General features: G+C 39.6%; 1 protein-coding gene across 1 annotated transcript; it reads left to right on the forward strand.

The window, feature by feature from the left end:
• Nucleotides 1-747: 747 nt before the first annotated feature.
• LOC119726779 lies at nucleotides 748-17,936 on the forward strand. The gene is made up of 17 exons (XM_038198631.1): nucleotides 748-1,184; nucleotides 2,386-2,462; nucleotides 3,931-4,002; nucleotides 6,731-6,853; nucleotides 7,650-7,823; nucleotides 8,292-8,411; nucleotides 9,285-9,365; nucleotides 9,918-10,043; nucleotides 10,579-10,653; nucleotides 11,241-11,363; nucleotides 11,589-11,645; nucleotides 13,304-13,411; nucleotides 14,457-14,579; nucleotides 15,710-15,790; nucleotides 16,418-16,519; nucleotides 17,058-17,223; nucleotides 17,835-17,936. The coding sequence occupies exons 1-17, from the start codon at nucleotides 1,130-1,132 to the stop codon at nucleotides 17,846-17,848; spliced, it is 1,677 nt and encodes a 558-aa protein (XP_038054559.1). The 5' UTR covers nucleotides 748-1,129; the 3' UTR covers nucleotides 17,849-17,936.
• Nucleotides 17,937-19,166: the final 1,230 nt, after the last annotated feature.

Here is a 19,166-nt window from a genome sequence, read left to right on the forward strand (position 1 = left end):
GGGGGCAGCATGCAAATGACGCTACATCGAGGAGTTCTTGTACAGTGGGGTTTTTTTTGGAGGGGGGGGGGCAACCTGTATGCAGATCTAATGCACGCAGTGGCCTCGCCAAAATTTGTTTGCAGTTTTGCAGGGGAGGGGGGTTGGAGTGGAAGGGAGGGGCAAACACATTTTTTTTAGAGAGGCACCAAGGGAGGAATTAGAAACAAATGTTCCCACATTTTCAGCTGCTGCAATTCGAAAAGCCGGGGGTGTTGCGGTGGCAGGGGCGGATCCAGGATTTTCTTGGGGGGGGGGAAATTTTCATCAGCAAATTAATTAAGAAATGTAGACATTTTTTCTCCGGGCACCTGCTGGCACAATTAGTGGGAGGGCACGCGCGCGTCCCTTCCACTGTATGTCGTAACAGCAATCAGTCGTTAGAAATTCGACCTCTACCACTGACTTTACTAATTTCCAACGTTTGCGCGATGAAGGAAGCAACGACTGTTGATTTAATTTTTGCTGCACTGGACATATTTAAAAAAAAAAACTCTATTACAGAAATCGCCTGATACATTTGTATGGTTGTTCTTTATACTGCAAAAAAAAGATAACATAAACTCACATTCTAACTGATGCATAATAATTTAACATGTTGCATGCACTTTATTGATAGGTAAATTGTTGCAGTAAAACCTGTATGTATAGGCCTATGTACAGGTATACGCATTAGTTGTCCTGACCTTGTCGCGAACCGAACAAAACACGTAGAATTTGCGTCGTCGCCTTTACAGTAAATCTCAACGGTTTTTCATTCACAAAGGAAAGTTAGGGATAAAGGACTTGACTGAACTGAGTCTGCATTGGTAACAAATACCGTGAATTCACTCAGAAGGTTAACATAGGGAAACAGTCATCCGTATTATAAGAGCACAATAGGTATAGACGAATCCACAACAAAATAAGCGGACCGATGTTGGTACACGGTTGCAGCACAACTTTTTGTTACGTGTACATTTATGCGAGTTATGCTGGTAGGCCTTTTTGGCGGTGCATATTCTGTGTAGATAGGTAAAGCAAAGGATCTCGATCGTGCCGATTGGAGAGCAAATCACGTATCGGAGTTTCGTCGACAATCGTTTTCAGAATGATCAGGCTTGGGTTGCTAATAATTGCCATAGCTGCCGTGGCTCAGATTCAGGGTAAGTAATGTCATGAATATGTCATCCAAATTATGCACGCTCTCGAAACGCACACAAATAGTTGCGTAGGCTACTTGAACAAACTTGAAAAGGTGAAGATAAAGGGGAGTGGTTTTGTACGGCTTGGATTAGCCCCATAAATGTGGCCAATTTACGGGACTACCTCCGTAAATAAAGGCCACACTTCCATCATGTACAAAAACCTGTCGAACTTTATCAAATTTAGATTTTCACATTTAGGCTTGGTTTGTAGTTTATATTTGCTTTAGAAGCATACTCACCCTCTTTCAGATGTCTAATTTTCTTGAAATTTCATGTTGAAACTTTGATACGCAAATGTGTGCAAACGAATCTGGAAATTTTACGAAAAATAGACATCTGAAAAAGGCAGCACTTTCTGATTAGCATATAAAGAGGGTGAGTATGCTTCTAAAAGAAAAAAAATAAACTACAAACTAAGCCTAAATGTGAAAATCTAAATTTGACAAAGTTCGACATGTTTTTGTACATGGTGAAAGTGTGGCCTTTATTTACGGAGGTAGTCCAGTAAATTGGCCATGTTTATGGGGCTAGGCTTGGATAGGCAGATACCTGCAACGCATAATGTCTTTTTACGGGCAATATGTAGTACAAATATTAGTGAATGCATTATGGAAGGAATGCAGTTTATATAAAATATAGTGTATTTAAAATATAGAGACGTTGCTTTTTGCATCATAATGACGATCAATAATTATTGCAATGTTATGTACACAAACGCTGTACGAATTAACAATACGAATTACAATTTGGAAAGAATTTTACATTTTTTCAACACTTCGACATTATAAGCCCACACAACCAAAGAAGTGATGTCCGAATATGGGATGATTTTACTTTCATATCGCCTTTAGCATAAAAAAAGGGTCAGGGACAGGAAAAACCAAAGGAAACAACCCTTCATTATGGAGGAAATTTATGTTTAAAAAATCGTCAGAAACTATGTGAACTAGATGGCATTCGCGATATAGAAGCCAGTTTTTGACCCTTAATTTTATACACAAATCCACAATCGTCATGAATTTATAAGTATACTCATCCTTCTGATCAAGGCATGTCGTTTGTTTCCTCGTTTTCTCAGATTTTACTCTCCCCCTCTGACCATTTCTGGTGTGGGTATGACAGTAAAATCTTCTCCCTTTCTTTGTTACGTTACATGCAGGCACGGAAGGCGCTCATGTTAAACAAACGGTTGTTGGACGTAATGGACAGCCTGTTACTGACATCCCTCCTCCTAAGGTAAGAAAACAACTGTGTATTAAGGGCCCTAAAATTTGAAAAAGTGAAAAAAATATATAAACCAGAAAGAAGAAGATAATAGACCGGTGCATGAAACTTATGTGGTACATTGTACGGCATCTCTTAGGTAAAGTGGTAAGTGGGGTAAAGGTACTGTGCAATGAATTTCTCTAAGGAACACATTTTGTGCAACGTTTTTCTCCTCTTAAATGTACGAAAACAAATTGACATCCCTTTTGGTTAATTTCATGGAAAAGTGTTTTGCTTCAAACATGTACAATTGTCCATGCTTTTCCAGACAACTGAGGGCGTTGTTGCTGTGATGTTATTTCAGGAAGACACTGTACCTTTTAGGGGTTTTCTGTTCAAATTGTGAACCCAAAATTTGCTCAGTGAAAACGTTTGTGAGAAAAGTTTGCTCGTTTGCTTACTGCCATGTGCTGACACACCAACGAATTCTCAAAGAAAAATTCTAGCAACTTTTTTGTGCTAAAATAGCTTTAACATTGAGGTTTGTACCCGGAATGACATCACAGTTTTGCACATGAATATTGTATATGTAAATTTACATATCATGACACAAACAAAAACACCAAAATACCATTCAAAGTGGCAAAATGAAAATTGAAAATAAGGATAAATGGGACTCGAAAATGCATGTTCAAGGATTGGATTCACAAATTACATTGCATGGCCTTTTAAATATAGCAAAAGAAACATCTAGTTCCCAGTCTTTCAATACAGTTTTTAACCACATTGATGCCACCAGACTGATAAATGGTCGAAATTAAAACTAAAACAAAAACAATCGGTACAGTACTAGGAGTCTAGCCTTTATCTTTGAATATTAATTACAAGGTTTCAGTCACTGGTGCAAAAGAGTGTAGAAATCTTTCCTTTCAAATTTGAGAACTCAAAATGTTGCTTGTGGTAACCGACGAAGACTTCATATTTGCAAATAGATTGTGAAGCAACAAGATTACACCGCGAATCGTAATTTTTTAAGTAGAAAAGAAGTCCCGTTGCAAACGTTGTGGTATGCACAGATAGACTAGGTACCAAGTGTTACTATTGACAAAAAAAACTAATAAAAGTACCAAAAAAAAAACATGAGACAGTAATGCTGGAGTGGTTGTTTCACAACCCATTCTACAGCAAGCAACTTTTCCTCGGATCATCAGCGGATTAACTCGTTTTTACTTCAAAATTATGACATTAAAAATTTAAACATCTTGTATAAAGCCTGAAATTTCCTCTCTTTTGTGTTACTTTCAAGTTGATTGCCTGGGTCTTATTAATTTTAATATTCTGAGAGATGAAAATGTTTAAAATTATATTAAATTATATATAGAGTCCTTTTTTGAAATAGGCACAAACACAGCCCCCCCCCTTTTTTTGCAAGCTTTTATAAAATTGATAGGATTTTTGTCACCAGGCGTTCACGATTTGTCCTTTTCTCCATTGGTAGGCCATTGATTGCGCTACTTGCAAAGCCTTCATGACGGACACCAAGCAGGTTCTGGAAACGGCAGTTGGAAAGGTAAAATAAATAATAACGATGATTAACCCATACTGTTATATAAATATATTAAAAAAAGTGCTTGACTCCTACAAAAAGGGCACTTAATAATGCACGGGTTCATTTGAAATTGGGATTTTCTTTAGAAAGAAGAACTATCCTTGTGCACCCTACATACGACTCGCTGGATGGTGGAAGGCCATTGATGGGGACACTTTTATGGAACTGCCAACCGCAAAAATCTGTGATTGGTGATTAGCACATCAAAACATAAAAAAACTAACAAATTTGTATGAAGCAGTTTACTTGACTGTAAGTGAATAATAACCTCAGTTATCCTATGAAATCGTGGTTCCTGGTGTGACGTCATTTTCAAGAGAAACAGGTTTTTTGTAATATTTTCCAACGATGGTTAGCCGTATCTTTTGAGAAAAACAAACTGACTTTTTTTTCAAATAAGTACTGCCCCCAGTTTACCAAATTTAGTTAGTCCACATTTCGTTTGCAATCGGTTACACATCCACGAACGGGTTCAAGCCAGCTAGTCTGGTTCCCTGACCTGATTCTCCGATGTCTATAAATTACTCTGTTTTGTCCGGGTAGGGTCAGGGAACCAGACTACAAAAAAGCAATTTGTCTCTTAGTCTTTTCAAGCATCTATTAACACAAAACTTTATTGAAGGTCAGTGTAACAAAAATACTCCCAATACATCCATTTTTGAAAATCACGACCAAAGCAAATGTTGTATAATTACCTTTAAGCACACAAATAGGTAGCATTTTGTAATAAATAAATAAAATAAGTTAAAAACAGGTGCGCTTTGCCTGCAGGCGTATAATTACCTTGAAGCGAACAAATAAGTTGCATTTTCTATACGCAGCATATGCGATCTAAAAAAAAATGAATGAAATAAACATAAGTAAAGAAAACGGTTCGCTATTCCCGCAGGCGCCTGTAAGTTAGGTGAATTGACTGCCATTTTGCAAAGATAAATGCTCTCGCTTCCCAATCAGGCACAATTCCCACAACTGTTTGATGTCGGGGTTTAAAGATATAATTCACATCCCAGCTTGATTTACCGCGCTTTCAATTTCTCTTTAATATTTTGGGATTAATTAATGACTTTCAGATGATTTTTTCTTCAAATATGATAACCGAAACAGTTGTCCACCGCTATTGAAAAAAGCCCAATTATCCCTGCACTCCATTAAACATAAAGAGCGATTTAATCCCAAATGTCTCCGAAATACAAGTTCAAAGATAGGTACAAAGCTGAGACTCTTCGTTGCTAAAAACCTCCAGTAAGTGGGCCACAAAAATAAAGAGAGAATTTGACAGTGTAGAAATCGTGGTTTGGTCGACTTTGCATGGACCTCTTTACCAGCCCGCAACACTATGCAGTTGATAACAACAATAATGTCATACATAAATTATTTGCTACTATAAAAAGATTGCCCGTTTACGCGTTCTGTTATCGACTGTATACATTAAATGCTAGGCGGTCCGCCAAGATGGTTCATGGTGTATACACTTCAGTCAAGTACAAAAAGCCCACACAGATGTTATCACACATTGAGACCATTGTCGTAACATTGTCGTACACATTGCAAAGGGGGCCCGAAGGGGTTTTCCTTTTACAGTCATTATTTTGATCACTCAATATGTGGGTATTTTGAAAAAGTTGAAGCAGTTGTTCAGCGTTTATTTCGCCTTTGCGATAGTAATCCAAACAAAGTTATTACATCGTAGACAATTACGGTATTAAGTGGCAACACATAATTTCTGGCAAATACGTTGTTTTATTCCTACACGGACTAAGTTTGTCTTCAGTCAGAACGCACTGGACACAATTCATGTTTGTGTTTCTTTTTTGGTTCAGATTTGATATTGAAAGGCATATGATCATTTGCATTTGTATTGTAGCGGACAGTTTGTTTCCCGTAGTTACCAGTAGTAGACGGCGCTACCGCCGCCGGCGGAGTGCCTCCGGCGGCGCGCACCTGGCCTGGTTTTGGGTCTGGGCCGGCGCGCGCTCCGGAAATAGGTTGTTGTAAATAGATCACTTCAATTGGGTTCTTTTGTTTGGGTACGCGGGAAGGGTTTGGATAAATTCCAGGGCTGGGTTAAGTTGTTACAAATGTATACTTTTTCAGACAGTGCGTTTTGTATGCTGAGAATGTTCAGTTGTGTTTTTGGAAGCATTGCGGCAGGTAGCCGGTCTTTAGAGAATTAAAACGAAACAAGTTGAGTTTTGCTTCAAGCCTTGGGTCAATTGCGTCCCCTTTTTCTGGCGTTTTGCTGGACTCGGAGGACAAGAACCCAACTAGGTCTACGCTACAGTATCAAAAGCAACCTGCAGATTTATTTTTTTTTCTCGGCTATCTTACTTCGATTAGAGATCGTACTGATTCTACACCCCGTGAAATTACGCTGTCATTTAGAAGAAATCGAGAAATGCCTGTGATTTTCAACAATCAGTCAATTGAATTTTTTTTTTTTTTTTTTAGTAAAGAGAGCTTTCATCAAACTAGTGCTTCGAAAGGTTTTTCGATGTTATGTCGAAAAATGTAATATGCTCTGAGCTGAAACTTCGACAGGATAGGTTTGGATTTTGAAGGATTTTGAAGAAGAGTCGTTATAAGAAACGAACAGAATACATGAAAGCAAATGAATGCCTTTAAAGTCGAGATCGCTCTCAGGTTTTCTACGAAACAGACTTTCAAAAAAGTTTCTCGTTTCGTTTTCAAGGAGTTCGATGTCGCCGTCTTTTCTTATTTCTGCAAGGAGGACATGGGGGATTTTTCGGACCTATGCAAGCAGCTGTTCAAAGCGTACTTCGAGAAACTCCGTGAACTTGTCTTGTTGTTTGTCGTGAGTATATGAGTAGGCCTATAGAGCATGCAGACTCCAGCAAGCCAACTTGGACGTCCTCTCTCCAAAGTTTCAGTTCAGAATCGACCTAGAGTCCGGGTCAGATTATTTTGACCCGATATTCTTCCCTGGTCAAATTGACAATTCTCCGTGTCAAAATGTCACTTTAAGTGTGAAACAGCATGGACAATTTTCTCAAGGACGTGTTCTTTTGACCCGAAAAGTCTCAGGGCAGCCCGGTCTGACCCGAATTCGGGTCGAATCTGAACATTTGATAGCCTAGTTTATTGCAGAATGACGTCCGGTATTGAATTTGTGAAAGTTTTAGAAGCTCCTACCTACATTGCACCTGTCAACACCCCGGTGGGATTTGGAATTCAAAGGAAGTAGTTCATTGAATGACCTTAATTCAGTGTTTTACTTTTATCTATTTATTTTCGTCTGTTGATTTTTCTTTTCTCCTCTTATTCATTTTTTTATGCGCCATTTGAAAGGTCAATGAGATGAATTTGTTATCCAAAATTCTGTCAGTGTTTGATGCTAAAATAGCTGTAACACTGAGGTGTTTGCCTGACATCGCAGTTTTGCTCATGAACACTGACATTTTTATTAGCGTAAACGCCCAAAAGGCATCAAATAGCCTTGAAAAGGGCAGAACAAAAATCGAAAATAGAGTTAAATGTCACACGAAAGTGCACTTTCAAGGATTGCTAAAAACCCTACAATGCATGGGCCCTTAATTCAACCAGAATGAACAAACAATCAGCAGGTGTCTTCTTATGGTATTCACCTGCAGGCGCCAGATGCGTTCTGCCCGGCTTTGAAGTTCTGCACCGCCGATGGTGGCAGTCTTCCCTCTGGTCACGACGTCATCACCCACGCGCCCCCAGACGCCGCCCCGAGCAAATGCGATAGCTGCAAGGAATTCTTCGGCCAAGCTGTAGCGCGACTTAAAGACCCGTCATACGAGGTTTGTCTTAACTTACAAGAAATTCATTTCGTTAGAAAACGGAAATTTGCCTTCCTTTAAAAAAAAAAACGATTCGATGTTTTCAATAAATTGTATGACATTATATTTCTTAAGACGAAATGTGGGACCCTTCTATTACAATTCAAATAAATAGTCTTAACATTTGGCAGACGGACAGAACGGAGTGAACACTTTGCTTGAGCGCAATCTCACTCCCAACGAATTAACTAGAAATTTAGAGTGAACATCATTCAGTCGAATAGATCGAGTTTTAAACCGAGCTCCCGCCCTAGTGATTCTCTTGCAAATAAGGAAATATTAAGTTAGTGTGACTTCTAATCTCAAATGTTTTCTTTATTTGATTTTTACTCGAAATTGTCCGGCCCCCCCCCCCTTTGTCTCTGTGGAGTAGGAACCTAAAATAACCTTAAATCGCTTTGTTGCTATTATTTGCATCGCTTCCCATAGAAACCCTTGGTGGACTTCCTGAAGACTTTCTGTCTCGCTGGTTGTGCGACCTCCAAAGTCTGCATCGAGGCCGCGGACGAGTACGGCGAATCACTGGTGGCTGTCATGGGCAACAGGCTTGTGAGTTGGGCTGTGACCGAATCACTTTGCTACATGCGGGATTATACGCGTACCTATGGAAGCTATTGGCTAGCGAGTCCAGCCACCTCCCACCTGGCCATTCTTGTCGTGTTCCCTGAATGTATTGCATAAATTGTGAACTGTTGAATGGGATGGTGCCAGAATATTTATTCACTATAGCCTCGCTTTCTTTTCTTTTAAAATGTGGCTTATTAATTGGTAACGTGGCTTATTAATTTGTAACGTCCACCCAGCAGTAAATTGGTACCTGTGAGGGCAGTGATGATTATTGTGGTTGATTTTAGCTGATTGGTGCCGAAATGGCAGCATCGAACTGTATACTCCCTGGGTAGCTGAGACTTCATTGACCCATTGAGCAGGGGTAATAATGGTAGCAATGTGCGCTTTCTAAATGCACCCATTATTAACTTTTCAATTTTCAATGAGATTTTCGTTTTCACGAAGAGCCACCTATCTTTACTAATTAATTTTCACTAATTAACTCATTAATGCAGTAGTATTAATTCTAATTACTGGGTGCACGTAAAAGTTCAGCGCTCATAGAATCATGTGAAGTTTTTCCTACTGCACAAAGTTGATGCAAAGTAGGATTTTTTGCAGTTTTAAAATAGGACCAACTTTTTTTGCGATAATCTCGAAAACGCTTTTCTTCAAAATTCACATAATAATTATTTGGCTCTTCGTGAAAACGGTGACGAATTATATACTTTTCCTATCCTTTTCATTTCTGGTTTAATAGGCGAAGTCAATCATCATAACAAAATAATTATGGGAACGTTTTACAAATTTAATTACCTTTGATTGTCTGCATTTTCAAGGAGATAATCTTCACATTATTTTCATTCTCAACAGCAAGCTGACAACATGTGTCAACAAATAGGGGCGTGTCCTAAACCGACGACGGAGGGCGTTAACAGTGGTAACAAGTACAAGGTAATTACAATAATCTGATTTTTTTTACACTTCTTGCAGTTTCCGTACCGCATTCTGTTTACGGTTAAAACTACAATGCACAACATTCAACAACTTTTGCACCCACTATTTTCTCGTGCTAAATCTCTCTGTTTAGATGTTTGTTAAGTAAGCCTACTAAGGCCAGACAGTTCCATCAAGAACTATATTAAAAAAATCAAGTACATCATGATAGGGAACATAAAGAGCATGTGTGTATCTATCATGATGTTCGGCGTAAACCCCATAGGCCTAAGTCATGTTTATTTATTTTTTCTTATTTGATATATTCGTTGTTTTCTATAGCTTTATTTTTTTTGTTTATGCTTGATTGTTGTAACATGCTCAGCACTGTGCTTAAATATATCACATTGATCCCAACATTTGTACATGTCGTAGATTCAAGTGAAAAATGTGGGTACAATTTCTTAATACATTTAAAACAGTTTACTAATACATTTGAAATGTCACCGACACATTTTTAAAATACAGAATGATATGTGAAAAGAAATTTGTCTGGTTCCCTCTTTCAAGGCTTTGTTTGAGCACCTCAGCCGACTTCTGATCTCGCCTGGCATGTCAGATCTGTTGAAACCAGACCTGAGCCGTTCATCTGAGCTGGAGAGCCACGGATACCAGTCTGCATTGAATTCAGCCCCGGTATCAATTTCCCTTCCATATATGACTCTTTTCTTTCTCATAATTTTGGGCTGATTTAAGGAAAGCCTGGGCTCAGTAGTCACCCCCTTGCGTCTGACAACATTATGAAAAATTCTCAATATCCCGAAGCCCCTGGCATGTTATATCAATCAATATTATTGTTGATATGATTGAGCAGTACTGGTTGCTTTATGCTGTGGAGTGCCGTGGCCTCGTTGCCTGGAGCATCGAACTCGTGGTCCGTGGGTAATTCAGCGGGTTCGAGTCCAGCCTGGGGTTGTACTGCCTGTGTCCTTAGGAGCGACATTTTGTCACTCATTGCTTCGCTCCACCCAGCAGTAGATAGGTACATGTGAGGGCAGTGATGATTATTGTGGTTGATTTTAGCTGATTGGTGCCGAAATGGCAGCATCGAACTCTATACTCCCTGGGTAGCTGAGATTTCATTGACCCATTGAGCAGGGGTAATAGTGGTAACAATGTGCGCTTTCTAAATGCACCCATTATTAACTTTTCATTTTTTTTTGATGTCAAGGCGTACCCCGACTGTGATCCCTGCCGTTGGTACATGTATCAATACCACTCATACCTCGAAACACAAATAGGGGAGGTGAGTTGAGTTTGGGTGACGTCATGATGTGCACATAGATCATGGCAACAAGAAATGGCTAGTCTAGTGCCTCAACTTAATTGTTTGTGGTAATACGTTATTGCCCTTTTGTCGTAAACAGACTAAGTATTTAGGACATAATTTTGGGATTTCACATCATTCATTGTTTGTCCTTTCACTTCTAGTGTCTTCGTCATATTTCCCTAATATTATCATTACGCCCTTATGTTGTACTGCATATAAACAGGCCAAAGTTTTTACTCGCTACTTACATCGATTGCAATACAATACGAATGTCAGGAAAAACTATTTCGTAAGATACCTCTGGATAAGCTTTGTGTCAGCCCACTAATGTATTCGACTCATCAACACAGTTTGGTCCTTACGCTTCGTTCTTACCACACAGTTTTAGTACTTGGGGGAGGGGGTGTTTCGAAAATGTAGGCCTACTAAAAAAAAAATCAACAATAACATTTTGTAACATTCATGAATTTGTCAAAAATATCTCTCGTCAAAGCTACACTTGACATGGTTTATTTTATTTTCTCAAATTCAAATAGCATTGTATTTCTTCTTATTATTTCAAGCAACTAATTTCAAAGGTTTCCAAGGACGTTTGCAAAATCGACGCAACCATATTTAAAGGTCTGTGCGAAGCTGTGATCAAGACTTACAGAGACTACCTGCTGCAGGTTATTCTGGACAAAATTGTAAGTCTTAACGCCGACTTTCTAATCCATTGTTTTTTTTGTGAAACCTCGGCTGTAGATTGGGCTCAGGGAGGTTTAAGCCGATTTGAACCGAAGGGAGGTTTAAGCCGATTTGCACCGTCACTTAATACTTATGTGTCACTTTTTCTTTGTTGCTCTATCAACTTCCCTCCTTTCTTTTGAAATAATTGAACATATTGACTTCGTTCGTTCTTTTGTTTTTAGCAAGCTGCCTACATCTGCCCGCTGTTTGATTTCTGTCCAGCACCCTCGTCAAGTGAGGTACGTCCCCTGAATGAACAAAGACATTCGTTTTACTTAAACGCAAGAATAGAGAAGATTAACAAAACTGCTGATCTTAAATCCGCATGTTTTCTTAAATCTGCATAGGTGGAGAACTTGACAATCTTAAGAACATAAATCCATAGGTCTATATTTTCCATCACCCTTACTGTTATAATTCCGTTGGTTTTCATTGGAAAAGTCTTCGGTTTTTTAGCTCTCCACTGAATACTTTTTTCTAAGTTCATTGTCTTTTATTTTCAGGCTCCCGAGCTACCTTGCCTGTGCACTTTGAACCAGCCTTGGTTTCATTACCAAAAAGACTTTCAATGGCATATATGTTTATTTGTAATTCTCCCAAAAGTATACCTACCGAATTATTTTTAAAAAAAAATTACTTGGGCTAAAGATCGTACTGGTACTAAACAACCCAAGAAATTGAAATTGAAAAAAATGAAAATGTATGTTTTCCCCCAAAGATCAGTCAATTGACCAAAGTTCGGAAATAATGAGTGCAAATGAGGAACTCGTGCTTCGTGATCAAAAGGTTATGGCCTCGTGGTCAAGAGCATTGAACTCGTGATTTGCGGGTAATTTCTGCCTGGGGTTGTTGCGCTAGTGCCCTTTGGCAAGTCACTTTGTCCCTCATTGCTTCTCCCCACCCAGGAGTAAATGGGTACCTGTGCGAGGCAGGTGTGGTTATTTTGATTGACGTTAGTTGCCTTGCGCCAAAATGGCTTCATCGAGATGTATACTCCCCAGGGAACTGGGATTCTATTTTGAATGTTTCGTTGGCCCAATGATCAGGGGTAACAACAATGTAAAGCGCTTTGATCTTAGTTAAAAGCGCTATATAAGAACCTGTTATTAAATTCAATATTAATTTCACTCACGAAAGTGTAATGTCCACTGAGCTGAAACTTATTAGGTTAGGTTATGACCATTCTTCTTTGGATTTTGAAAGGTGTAAATTGTAAACGAACAAAATGCATGAAAATCAAGTAACTCTTTGCCTTTAAATAATGTCGAGTGTTTGTTGCACACTGCAAAGCCTGTGCTCATTACAAAGTGTGAGGATCACCACTGTGCTATAGAATGTACTTTTTAATGCAATCCTTAAAAGAACACCTTTGTGTTCCATTAATCCTTATTTTTAATTTTTCGGTTTGCCATTTTCAAGGGTAATTTGGTGCTGTTTTGGTTTTTATAGTAATGTGAATTTTTATATTCGTGAGTTAAACTGTGATGTCATTTCAGCCAGAAACATTGATTGTACAGCTATTTCAGCACCAAAAGTTGCCAAAATTGTGGATGTTTTGCTAGTTTTCTTTTCTTCGTAAGGCAGTAAGCCAAAAGAACAAACGTTTCTCACAACTGTGTTCAGTGAGCAGTTTGGGGTTCACAATTTGAACAGAAAAACACTAAACTACACAGCGTCTTCCTGAAATGACGTCAAAGCAACAGTGCTCTCAGTTGTCCGGAAAAACATGCAACATTTTTCACGATTAAAGAAGTGTATTTTTTAAAAATAAAATTAACCAAAAGAGTCGTGAAATATTTTTCATTGAGGAGGAGTAGAAAGTTGCACAAAATATATTCCCAAGAAAAGTTCACTTCATCGACCCTTAAATAGTGTGGTTTCCATTTCATTGTTTTAGTCTGCTACCCCAGCCCCGCCCGTGCCTATCGGCTATAAACCCTCATGTGACGACTGCATGAGCTTCGTGATGAAAATGCAAGCGGCCTGGAAGAATCCAGCCACGCAGGTAATGGTTGACGGAAATTGCAAACTGTGTTTAAAGTGTAAATATTGCTCTGATATTACACTGACATGGCACCACAGTACTCCCTGTCTTTGCATTGCAATGAATGTAAATAAGCAGCGACATTACACTGTCATAACATAAAAAAGTTTAAATCATACACTGCCCTTGCACAAGCATACTTCAATGTGAAAATAAAAACAACACTCGAGTATTAGTAAAAACAGATTGCAAGAACTTGGATTTGAGGGCAGTGGCGTAGCCAAGAGGGTGAGGTGGGGGTCGCTGGGGGGGGGGGGGGGGCACGTGCCACCCCACAACATTTCCGTGCCCCCACATGTGCCCCTACCAAAATACTGATAACCCACCCTTCCTTTCCCCAACCAAAAAGGGATTTCGTAAATTATATTTTTTTTCAGTTGGCCAAATGCTTACCATTTACAATTTCTTATGTCAATGGATATATCGAGGCATTATTGGGCCCAACTGGGAAAAACTGCAGTAGGACGTTTGCGATATGCCACTATGATATGCCCCCCCTCTAAAAAAAAATCCCAGCTTCGCCACTGTTTTAGAGTGGATATAGGGTTTCATGATTGGCAGCGATTTTTAGATTCGAGTCGTATTTAAGTCCTTTTGGACTTGATTTTGACTTGGGAAAATGAAAACGATTTTGGACTTGACAGGAAAGCCTTGTGATTTAATTGGACTCGAGGTTTAACAATGTTTATTTTCACTCTCATTGTTTTAAGCGCACCTTCTGCGCTGTGGAAATGACATATCCGTCATTCCTGCACCAAGGAATTGTGACGGGGAAGGAACAGATCTCCACACCCAACGTTTGGGGAATGGCTTTGTTCCGATTGGACTCACCCACGGAATATAAATGTTCCCAGCTCATATGGTCTGAACTTTCCTGACTGCGTCTAGTGATTTCAGCTTCTATGTTGCAAAATTTGAAGCTCAAAATTAGATTCATTTGGTATTGTAAGATATTGTGTACAGTGTACTATAAAATCTCCACTCTCCAATCCAACAACTTTCACAGGTGAAACTTATCAACCATTTCTCTGGCGACTGCGTCATGTTCTGTGTCTTTAAGGACTCTTGCCAGACATTCTTTGATATTTACGCCCCGTCTTTTCTCACTACCGCTGCCGATGAGGCTTTGGTAAGTCGTATAGAAAATTGCCTTTCCCTCTTTCATTCTTTTAAACGTACAACTTCTGCTTCATTGATTATTTCCTTCAAATATCATGCATCAACCGCAAAAGTTAATCCATCACTTTTTCAAAGTCTCCTTCGACTCCATGCCAAATTACCGCTTCCAGTTCCAATAACAAATAATAGTCTGATTCAGCGCCTTGAAAACCTTGTTGTTGGGAACCAATATAAGTAAAATGACAACGAAACTCCAAATTCAATTCAGCGGTGATAAATTTAACACGACACGTACCTTATGTAGAACGAACCATGTAAAAGTTTAAATGGTCCTATTCAGATACCACGGTGACCAATTTAGACTGCACTTTTTTGCAGTGTATTGATTAAGGGAGTTAACTGAGGGGTTTCAAATGTCCCCATTTACTGGCCCTGGTTTTGGGTACAGAACTGTAAATAGGCCCAGAATTGTCTACGCGTTCCAAATCAGGATTTGTATGCCCTCACTGTCTTTGCTATTAGAGCATGTTATGGGCCATGAATTTGAAGGTTTGTAAAAAAAAAGAAAGAAATGATGGGTGGAAGCCGTGCACATGAGTGCGAGCTCGTATTTGTGTGAAATTCGGATGAAAATGGGCCCTAGCACTGCTCTACTTTGCAATGGCTCATGGCGAGGGGCCACAGGACTACTTTCATCTTTGAATGGAATTTTCTCCCCAAAATCATCGAATTTACGCCCAATTTTTTTTAACAGAAAATGAAAGTGCTAAAAAACTTTGGAGAGTTGTGAGTATTTTAACAATTCTTGGGAGTACGGATAATAATCACTTTGTGGATTTACAGGTCTGCATAGTGATGCCTATGGCGCCCTCTCAGTTACAATTGATGAACGTATAATTATGTATGAGCTCTGATGAATCTCGATATTAACAGGCTTTTTTTCATTGTAGTCATTTGTTTCATGCCTTACGTTCAATGTAACGTGAGCGCACAAAACACACGAAAGAAATTAAAAGTTTTATGGTTTCTCCAAAACCCCCAGATATTGCTCATTACCTTACTATGCAAACCTTCTAATTATGTTTTCACAGCTATATAGCTGAAAAATATTTCCTTATCTTGCTATTGATTAATGATCAGGACCCTCAAAAATCATGCAGAAGTCTGAAGTACTGTCCAGCAAAACCGAGCAAGCTGGAAAAACACATGATGAAGAAAGTGGTAAGAGCTTTGAATGTTTTGGGTCTTTTTTATCAGTATTGTATACACGGTGGTTTCGGAGACCTTGTTAGAAATAAAAACAAAAACCCGGCTTTCATGGATGAGATTGTTTTACCTTATAGCTCATTAATATCACCAGATAACGGTTTATGCAACAGACTTTTTTGGGAATGGCAAAATCCATGCCAATATTTATATCTCCAAGACAGAAAGTCACAGTGCGAAGTTGCACAACATATAATCGACACATCTGGTACAGTACTTCTTCAGGCCATTTCACAAACCAATGCTTCAGTTTCAAGCGAATCTAGGTCTGAACCAAAGCCAGATTGATACAACCTTTAGCTTCAGATTCTGTAGAACTTTACTTGGCAGATTACAAATACATTACGAGCTTCAGCCACACAATGACCCCGTACAGGTCGGCTGTGCATAAAGGCGGATCCAGAACACAATTACAGGGAGGGGTTCGGGGCCCACTTAAGGATCCGCCCTTGGCCATGCAATGTTCAATGAAGATCTGCTGTCTTATTAAAACAAAACAATGGGCCGGGGTCCTTCTTCTGAATGATGTATTTTGAACATTTTCCGGAACGAATTAAGCGGGTGAGTGCATTTTTCTTCCAGATTTCCCCGGCGGAACAGGTCAACTCGACCCGCGCGGTTTTCTGTAAGTCCTGCATGTCCACCGCCGAGCAAATGCAAGGGGCATTCCGCAATGCAACCAAGGTAGGTGTCTCGCTTAAAGCATAATAACGACCAAACGAAAAGGCTTAAGAAGGGAAATAGTTAAAAACGTCATTCGCTTCTTTCAGGTTTCATGGTTGTAGAATGGAGCGGATTATTCAATTCAACTTCTCGCTTCTTTGCCATACTTTCAACAAATTTATGAGGGCGCTTTGACGTGGGCCATTTTGAGGGTACATTAACGGAGTCTAGGTTGTTTACATGTTTACACGTATCTATATACCTGACAATTACATTTCTACGATCTTTAATTTTCGTGTTTGTAGAGTGAAGCAAAGCTGCTAAATTGCTTCGTTAAATGTTATTTCTGCTGTTGGTACTCAGAAAATGGCTTCGTTAGGGCACCCTCAATCGCTCCAAAATGTGCATGCTATTATGTAAGGCACCAACTATGCAATGGTCCCAACACCAGTTGAGACGGGCCCAACCAAGGTTAGGACAGTCCCAACCAGTCCCAACTAAGGTTGGGTTATTGACACACAATCATTTACTCCTGATAATTCTTTTCTTGAACTTCAAGGGAGACATCGGCGGTGTGCTGGCCAAGTTCTGCTTCTCCCAGCCCGAGTCGCTGCGCAGTGAGTGCCATAGCCTGGCTGACAAACTGAAATTTGTCATCAATCAGCAGGGACCCGGTGTCTTCAAGCTAGACAAGATCTGCAGCCAGCTGTCCGTCTGCCTGCCAGGTACGCAGTATCTGTACGTTTTAGTTAGTTGTCTGTGGCATATACTAAGAACTGCTAAGAAAATGTTTGAGATGTCTAGAACCTTCTACACTGTAGTACGGTTGATGTTTGCACTTGTTCATCGTGTTACGCGTGGGTGAAGAAAAACATGGTATGGAATCAATCCTCTCTTTGTAGCAAAATCTAAATGAAGGTGGTAGTTCCTACCCAATGTGAATTGCACGCTTTTGGACGGCGGTGGAAATGCTATTGACAAGTCTGCACTGAGTCGATCACAGGTTTTCCTGTTCTTCAGTCCTGATAAACAGTGGTATCTTTTGTCATTGGCCGTCCCATGTTAGCTGAGGTTTTGTATTTGCGATCGACGTGATTGGACTTGTGATGGACTTGTGATTTGACCTGTGATGGACTCGACTACAACTCTGTGTAGAAGTGAGCCTATATATGGTGGTGATGTTAATGTTTTAGGGTGATTGAGGTAGAGACAATAGAAAGTATAGTGTGATATTGGTTTATTCCATGTCAAGTTTGCAGCCCCTTTTGTTTAATGTGATCACAACATTTTAAATCAACAATCTCAGCTTATGTTCATTTACTTTCTGAATTTACAGCAAACCGAATCTAGCGGAACTGGAGGGGAGACTGGACGATGTGAGCAGTGAAGCTACAGTAGACGCTCTTGATTTTGGGATTAAAGGAATAATTAGTAGTTTTCAAAAGCATAATATTAATGTTTTGCTCATAGAAGTGCCTTAGAGCAACTCAGATGTGTAGATAATATTTCAAACGACTTATCTTCGCCCTGTCAACAAAATAGGAAACTGAACTGATTACTTTATTCGGAATCCATGTACATGTACTGTACAAAAGAAATGGAGAGCGATACGATCTTGTGACTTCCATGACAGTGCCCTCATTGTTAGACCAAATGGTGGTGGTCTTACACCAAACAAGACCAAGGGTGGATCCGGAACCCAATTTGCGGATCAGGATTCAAGAGGGCTCGAGCAGTTTTTTTTCCAAAAGGGGAAGGGGATTAATTATACACAATATCGTGCGCTATTTCCACATTGTAATATTAACACGAAAAGGTATATGCAGCTGATAGCTTAATAATTAGATAATAAATATAGATAGATATAATTGAATAATACAATGGGTGGGGTGGGGCTTGGCCCCTGTTGGCCTCCCCACGGGATCTACCAATGAACAAGACAAGACAAACTTGGTAAAACTGGTCCTGGAGTGCACACATTTCTATTCAATTGATTCAGATTGGCTAATCACTGGAAGTCTCTTCATGCATCAGGCTTAATGGGCCAGATGTCGCCCACTAATGGGTAATCGTATTACATGAGCACTGTCTGGCTCTCCTTGCTAGTAGCTATAGCTAACAACCAGGGGCCAATTTCATAGAGCTGCTTAAGCACAAAATTTGCTTAAGCACAAAAACGTCTTGCTTAATAAAACCAGGTTACCGGCCAAAACTCAATGCGATTGTTATGCTAAGTAAACAACAGCTAAATACCAGTCAGAAGCAATGTACATCACATGGAGTTTTGGCCGGTAACCTAATTTTACTAAGCAATGTTTTTTCGTGCTTAAGCAGATTTTCTGCTTAAGCAGCTCTATGAAATTGGGCCCAGGCTAAGTCTCATGTTCACATGTATTTACCTTTGAAACTGTCAATGGAGAACGTTAAGGGAAACAAATTGGCATCACCTGCAGCTGCAGTCTAGGGATTTGGGAGATGTTAATGAGGCAAATCCACTTTTTTTATAACTTAAAAAATACCATTAAGGACGACTGACTAGATGCATTGTAATAAGTTGAACAAAGACAATGATTGAAGCGGGTTTTGAACCTGCGACCTCCACAGTGCCGTTCCAGTGCTCTACCAACTGAGATATCCAGCCCTATGTTGGCGGTTGCCCATTTTAGCA

This window comes from Patiria miniata, unplaced genomic scaffold (genome assembly GCF_015706575.1).
Source record: "Patiria miniata isolate m_02_andy unplaced genomic scaffold, ASM1570657v1 HiC_scaffold_1, whole genome shotgun sequence".
NCBI classification, from domain to species: Eukaryota; Metazoa; Echinodermata; class Asteroidea; order Valvatida; family Asterinidae; genus Patiria; species Patiria miniata.